This window comes from Centruroides sculpturatus, unplaced genomic scaffold, assembly GCF_000671375.1.
Source record: "Centruroides sculpturatus isolate CEXI.00-Female unplaced genomic scaffold, Cexi_2.0 scaffold389, whole genome shotgun sequence".
NCBI lineage: Eukaryota > Metazoa > Arthropoda > Arachnida > Scorpiones > Buthidae > Centruroides > Centruroides sculpturatus.
Genome location: NW_019384624.1, coordinates 582,333 through 589,993, shown reverse-complemented (window position 1 = coordinate 589,993; position 7,661 = coordinate 582,333). Strand labels below are relative to the sequence as shown.

General features: G+C 32.1%; 1 protein-coding gene across 1 annotated transcript in view; it reads right to left on the bottom strand.

Moving 5' to 3' along the window:
• Positions 1-18: 18 nt before the first annotated feature.
• LOC111625582 (exocyst complex component 8-like) overlaps positions 19-7,661 on the bottom strand; it is a 27,199-nt gene continuing 19,556 nt past the window's right edge. The window contains exons 6-16 of the mRNA XM_023368765.1: positions 5,266-5,345; positions 3,913-3,986; positions 3,747-3,849; positions 2,590-2,712; positions 2,454-2,505; positions 2,232-2,376; positions 1,981-2,161; positions 864-997; positions 565-790; positions 311-501; positions 19-242 (exon numbers count right to left, since the gene is read on the bottom strand). Of these exons, the coding sequence (XP_023224533.1) occupies positions 51-242; positions 311-501; positions 565-790; positions 864-997; positions 1,981-2,161; positions 2,232-2,376; positions 2,454-2,505; positions 2,590-2,712; positions 3,747-3,849; positions 3,913-3,986; positions 5,266-5,345 (1,501 nt within the window). The 3' untranslated portion in view covers positions 19-50. The remainder of the gene's footprint in view (positions 243-310; positions 502-564; positions 791-863; positions 998-1,980; positions 2,162-2,231; positions 2,377-2,453; positions 2,506-2,589; positions 2,713-3,746; positions 3,850-3,912; positions 3,987-5,265; positions 5,346-7,661) is intronic.

Sequence of the window (7,661 nt, the reverse complement as noted above, 5' to 3'; positions counted from 1 at the left end):
ATGAACTTATATATTATATATAAACGTGGAATTTAATTTGAAAAAGACAATCACACGTACGCGTGCCTCGATTGCTTCACAACGTGTTTACCGTTCGTGCTGTTGATGAGATTTAACAAGCGAGGCAGCTCGTGTTGCAATTTTGCCAGACTGGAACAATCCTTGTTCAACTTCTCCTTATACTGAGCTTTGGCAAAATTCAGTAAGGTAGACAACAGGAATTCCATGTTCACTTGAATGATCTGAAATGAATATCGGCCCAATTAATTTGGAAAAAGGATGCATCTTTAACATATAAAGGGGTTCTTACGTCATTTGAATATCTCGAGTCACGTATGGAATTTTCTATATGCTGCAGCTGGGCTCTGAAGGTGACATACAGTGCTTCGGAAATTAAGTTGCAGACAGAGGGAGCGTATATTTTTAATAAATTGTCGACGAAGTTTAAGTAAGCTTTGCTGAATGCCGTGGTGTTGGTGGTCAACGTCACGAAACATTCGTCTGTCGAAACAGTTATTTTTAATCTTAAGTCGGAAAACAACTTTTCCATATCCGTATACTTACTTTCCACGTAATTATGGACGTTGGTTATTCCGAGATCTGCCATGTCGTCGACGAATTTCATAACTCCGGCTTTATTTTGATGGTTTTGCTTGCGCCACTTGTCTTCCACTGCACGGACATTTATCGCTTCTAACAATTTATCTTTGCTCTCTTTGATTATTCGTTCGATGTCGGATTGCAGTAAATTATCTAGTAGAGATGACAGATCCAGACCGATATCTGTTAACTAGAAAAGAAAAGGATACTTTAGAAAAAAGTAAATAAACAAAGAAAGGTTATTAAATGAAATTCGAGAATACTTGTTCACAGTGACTTCTTATCAGAGAGATGCATTCGGCCGAAACTGCTGACAGCGCAACTTGAGGAGTGAAGACGTGGCGGGTGAACGTCTGCACAAATTGCTGCAACTGGATTACAGACCAGATAACAAATGCTGCAAAAATTTTGAATTTATTATTTTAAACGTTAATGGTACTACAAACATGTGACAAAATAATTAAATAATAACTGTGCGTCTCAAACCACGTATAAAACACTGGAAAATTCTAATCACAAATTCAACTCTCCTATTCATTTATAGCTTTTCTAACAATATATATATTGTTAGAAAAGCTATAAATGAATGGGAGAGTTGAATAAATATATAAAATTCCAAAATATGAGTAAAATCAATTAGCTTATTTCAGTTGTAATAATACATATTGTAATGTATTGTTAGGTAAATTTATGCAAAGAATTTCAATTCTTCCAAATGGCTTTGCACAGACTTTAACCCCTTCTAGATCTATGTTAACTGTTGATTCAACTTCTACTTCAATTCTTTCTAATTAACCTCAGTAATTTAAAGATTGGAACAGAATGAAAGTCTGTTTTGAAAGAGTTATTTTGTTTTGTACTGTACATACAATTATATGTCAAATAAGGTCATTTTTGAAGTTTCAGATGTCACAAAACTTCAGCTTAAATTCTGTGAGAGAGATCTTTCAGTGATTAAATAGTTGTTTTGGACAGTAGATTATCACCAAGAAGGTACTAGAGACTGAATGCAAATCCCTCGCATTCTCCAAGACTGCAAGATTTTGGGAAGACTCCTTTATCATAGTTATATTAGAGTCTTCGGATGGGAAACGGGTTGTGATGGCTACTTCCAACTATTATTTGGGATCTGCCAAATACAACAATAAAATGGATCCACCCATATTGTCCTTTGCTACTATGAAAATGTCAATGATAACAGATGGCTGTCATAAATCTTCCTTCACCAGTCTATACAAGTCAGTCTCCTGAAGACTAGTGTACTGCCTGAAAGAGCCCTAAATACTACACTAAATAACACTGAGACTCAGTTCTGTGTTTACAACTTTTGTACACAGGAAACTGAGAAAGTGTTAATAAATACAGCAAAGTATAAATTACCTGATGCACAACTATTCTTGTTACTAAATGCCCCACTAAATTCTTTACCGGCTTCTATTATGTTGTTGAAAAAAATAACACAGAGACGTCTGATGTAAGGGGCCGTAGCACCATCCATTTTCTGCTGTTTCATGGAATGTTTCAAAATTGCAGTGCAGTGCTTTAGAAATAAGTCACATGCCTGAAATTACGGAATCATTTTAGCACAATACTTTTGCTTGTAATTTTTATTTTGGTTTAAAAAAATGTACTTGAGATGATTTTCCTAAGCTTATTAATAACGAAACTGCTCTTCTGGCCGTTCTGGGACCAGCTTGAAAGGAACAGTCTGGCGATACGTGTAGCTCCTTCATGAGAATGTCTACTAAATTCTTTTTTCTTTGATCAATTCGTATTCTGTAAACAAACAAAGTGATCAAAGACTTTCTTAAAATCGTGAAAGAAAAATTAATCTAATTTAGTTGGCTTCTCACCTCATTTCTTTCAGAGAAACATTTTTTGGAAATGCCGCAAAATGGCCGTACGCTAAAAAAAAAAAAACAAAAATAGAATATTTTTCATAATAATAATAATAATAATGTTTAGGCTAATTATCAGAACAGAAAATACCTTTCTTCACTAATTTAACTGCTTCCTCAAAATCCCGTTGCGCAATGCATACGTCTAAGTCTTCCGGTAATTCCAGCAACCACTCTGGAAGTTCTGGATCCGTTTCTTCTAAATCTTCCTGATCTAAAAATATCAAAATGGGTTTGACGGAATTCCAATTTTAACTAATGGTTAACTTGTTCTTATTCCAAAATTTTAGTAGAGCAGAGCCCAAACACGTTAGGAGTTGAAAGTTGAAATTTGGAATACATAGTTAGGATATGTCAAGAGAATATACACTAAGAAGGGATTTTCAGAAATTACCCCGTAGGGGAGAGCGTTAAGGATTACCCTGAAGAACTCGGCTTCTACTGTACTATTTTAGATTTTGTTTTTGCAGGAAATCGAACATATTTTTAGACCCATCTAAAAACTTTTTTATTTGGCTTGGGAGGGGGGGGACCTAATTCTTGCACCCAGTGAAAACGGGTAAGATCAGCTATAACTATAAATGTTTATCACACTGAGTGACCAATCTAACATTTTTAAAATTCTTTATTCCTCTACTGTACACAATTTAGAGAATTTTTAAAATGTGTTAGATTGGGCACTCGGTGTGATAAACTTATGTGAGATAGATAACCTTTGTAAATATAAATCAAATACTATAGTACAAGGTTTAGAAATACAAAATAATCTTAATCTTTGCCCGAGCAACACCAGGCTCGTCTGCCAGACTTTATATTAAACACATGCTAATCAGCTTGCATTTGTTTCTATCCCTTTGTATTAATATGATTAAATGCCCTAATAAATTCTTAACTCATTTTTTACAATATTAGAAGCCACGAATAACTTGAAGACTAAATAGAATTTTGACACGATTCCTTTTGTAGTAAAGTTTTCTGTTATTTACATATATTAATGCTCAGTCCATGGTTACAAAACATTTGAGTGAAATGAGGTGTGCGTATGCTACAGAATTTCGCTCAAATTTTGTCTTGGAACTTTACTAAAAATCTTGCAATTAAAGAATTACTGAAACAGTTCTAACTTTTAAAAATACATTTCACCAATACAAATTAGGAAGTAAAGGAGCCAAGAGTTTTGAAAAAATATCTTTATGGGTACAGTAATTAGATCATATTTACAATGAATTTCATAAAAATTCAACATACCGTCGAAAGGATTCAAACTATTCGATCTAATATTATCCAGTTTTAAATTTGCAGACGAAGATTTCTTCTTTTTAGTTTGTTCGATCAGAGCCAACCATTCCTTCTGTGTCGTAAATAACTATTAGAATTTCGTAAGAAGAAATACTAAAATTTCTGTTGCACGTACCTTCATCTGAGCGGTATCGCACTGAAATAATCTAGTGTCGGGAAACATTAAGACCTTGAAAGCATTCTTTAAATCTTTAAATAAATAATAGAAAAACTAAATTATTCCAATTTAATTAATTAAAAATATGATTAAACTGATAAATTAAAAAGCAATTAATTTTTATGACTTATTTACAAAACTTAATAAGATTTGGATATAGATAATTTCTTCTAAAATTAATATTGAATTACAGTAGAGCATCGATCAACCGAAACGTCAATTAACCGAAAGCTTTCCAGTCGGCAAATTTAAATTTCCGCTAGTGCTATGGCACTGCAATCTTCGGCTATGTCTTGGGCTACTCCAATATTATTTTTTGGTGTGCGTGTTTTAGCTGGCAGCAGTTGTGCGACCATGAGAGCGAACTTAAGGATGTGCCAGGATTTGAACAAATTTCAACATGGGATAGGTTAATATATTTTTTCGTACATAATCGGCTATCCGAAAAATCGATTTTCCGAACAACCCTAGTCTCCAATTGATTCGGATAGTTGATGCTCTACTGTATGAGCCTTTTACAAGCTTCTAATACATTTACATTTACATATGAGATATGCAGTCAGTTGTCAGATAAAACATAAAACAATTTCTTTTAACTTTATAAATCAAATACACCTTTGTAACTGACAAATACAGATAATACATCATGTTCACAACTAGCTATTATAGTAAAGTATGTGCTAAAAAAACAAGATTGCTTGCAGTGCCCCTAGCAGTAAAATCCAGAAGTTAGCACAATATGGGAAAAAGAAGTCAATTATAAACTTGTAATGTGTGTGACTGATTTACTATGAAAGGGCTTTCACCATATATGAATAGAGTGAATAGAAAGCGTAAAATGCACATTTCTCACGTACTCTGTATTCAAATAAGAAAATGAGAAATACGTGTTATATGTCTTTGTACTGTATTCATTACTGTGTGTTGTATGTCACCCACACATCAGTGTCTACTTTACTATGCACTCTGTATATAATCTTCAGAAACTTTGTCTTTCATCACTTTTTGATGGTAGAACTCGGGCATTTTGCAATGCAAATGTGGAGTCGTTAAAAATAGGCATCAAGGATCAAACTTTGACTTCTCGCAGTACATAAAATGTTTTGTTTTCTGTAAGAAGTCCGTTTCTATTCAAACATTTCATGTCAGTCAGTCAATGAGGCTAATGTAGTTTTATTGTATTAGATACTGTTCTGTTTTAATGTCTGATATTTTTATTAAAATATTAGAAATAAAATTTTAAAATCTACTTAGTACGGTAGAAAATAATTTAAACTATAAACAAACAATAAAACTTTTTGAAAATCTTACTAGGATCTTCTTTGACGTTTACGACGGCCAAATTATCCAATTCGTACATGGCATGAAATTTGTATTGTACCGGCCCTCTCCTGAAATTAAATTTTAACGAATAATTATAAATATACATGCAGATTAATGTATCTAAAATAAGGATTTCTGAGAAAATTTGAAGAAAAGAAAATATTGACATTATAAAAAAGTATTTTAATTATATTTAATGAGAATTTTGTACTTCCTTGATTCTAAGATGCATTATTTAACTTATTTTTGCATCTTACAATCGATGGTGTCTTATATTGAGTCCTCACAAATAGACGACATGACGTTACGCATCAATAATAGACATTTTTGGCTGCACTACTCAACGATCGTATCACTCTAAATAAACTTTGTTACTAATGAGTGTTTAATTTTAAGCTCGTTTTGAGTGCCTTTATGGTGATATGATTTGCCATTAAAACTTAAGTTATTGTACATAGGCAGACCCAAAACAACCAGGATTCTCTTCTGGATGGTGGGCTTCTAGTACAAGCTTCACACACACTAGGTGAGTATTCAATGAATCCATCTTCATCAATTTACTAGATGGCATTGTTGTAAGAGAAAACATTTTGCAACAGTAAACTTTTTTTGAAACTTCTCCAATGTATTTTGCTATTTATAACTGCTGTTGTGAGAGAGATTGTGCATTCAGAATTTAGTTAATCATTTGACCTGAAAGTTTTGAAACAGTTGCATCAAGATTTGTGGAAGAAACGGCTCCAGTTATGGCAAACGGGTGACTGCACTTTCCACCGTGACAATGCTACCGTCCATACCACACAGTGTTAGGCAGTTTTTGGCCAAAAAAACAATACCACCACTGTTCTTCACCCAATCTTGACCCGTGCAACCTTTTTTTTTTTTTTTTTTTGTTTTCCTGGATGGAAAAGGCATTAAAATTGATGAATCCAAAAACTGTTTTGAGCAATGGCAAAAACATCTTGATAAGTGCATTGAATCAAACAGAGAGTACTTTGAATGCAAAAATAAATACACAATTAATATTCTTAATAGCTACTTTTGAATTTGCTATTATTTAAAAGTACTTATCGGACCACAGTTTTCAGTTGAAAAATTCACTAAAACCAATATGTACATTTTCGGTCTATTACTACCCTTCGTCAGTTAAAACATAAAAGAAACTGTTTTAACTTTACAAATCAAAATATTCTCTTAATACACAGTAAATTTTACACAATTATCTAAAATCACAACTTACATTATACATTTACAATATGTTTTTAAAAATCTTTTGTTTTTTCTATTTTCATAAGTACATTTTTACATTGTAATATAAATTATTTAATTTGTAAATTTAACATTTTTAATTAATTGTGTCTGTTCTGGTATTAAATATAATTTCTTTTAAATCTACTATACATCATTTTATTATATTGTATTTTTCTATAATTTTCCTCTTCTTTTCATTCGTTATTTATTTTATTGCTATTACTTATCTTTTGTAAGCATTTATTTAATTAACCAACATCTATAAACTCAATGTACTATATATACATAATAAGCCAACAACTACCGGATTATATTGAATTATTTTTAAATTACTAAATAATTTGTTGCTAGAGGTAGCTGTTAAGCACCATCTCTTACTATAATAAGAATAAGATGAATTAAATAAAACAGTATTGTTGTTCGTTAAAATAGAAGCAGGTTATAACAATAGTAATTTATATTAATAATTTTCATTTATATAAGAAATGACCATTAAGTCTTAATTTGTATTTAAAAGTGGCACTTTTAAATACAAATTAAGATAATTGCCTTTAGAAACCTGCCCAATGTCCTGCTATTTCTAAGTTAAAACTAAAAATGGACGATTATTGATACATTTATGATTTAAAGAAAATTTTGTTTTAAATTGTGTGTTTGTTAAGTTATGGCAACACAACACTTGGACGATGTGCTTAGGGGGATGCCTTCCGGGAGGTCTTTTTAAGGGGAACTGCCCCTATTTAGGCGTTACAGAGGTGGAGAAAACCCGGAAAACTCCAGGTGGCCAGCTCATCTGAGCAAGGTGCAAACCCATGACCAAATTCCCAGAATCCAGGGAATGAAGACCACTTGGCCACTGGTGGGCCTTTTGTTTTAAATGAAATAACTCAGTGTTATATATTCATAAACAAAATTATATGTGCATATATTTTACTACATTATGTATACGTTTATTTATTATAAGAATGAAAAACTCGTACAATCAATTTAAAGAGGTTTTAATTTTGACATGTATGCCTATTGTTCTTTGGGTTTCTTTTGAAAACAATTTATTTAATAACTCAAAAATTTTTGTGCCACATTGGTCAAAAATCACTGTTTTAAATAATAGCAAATTCAACATTAGCTATTAA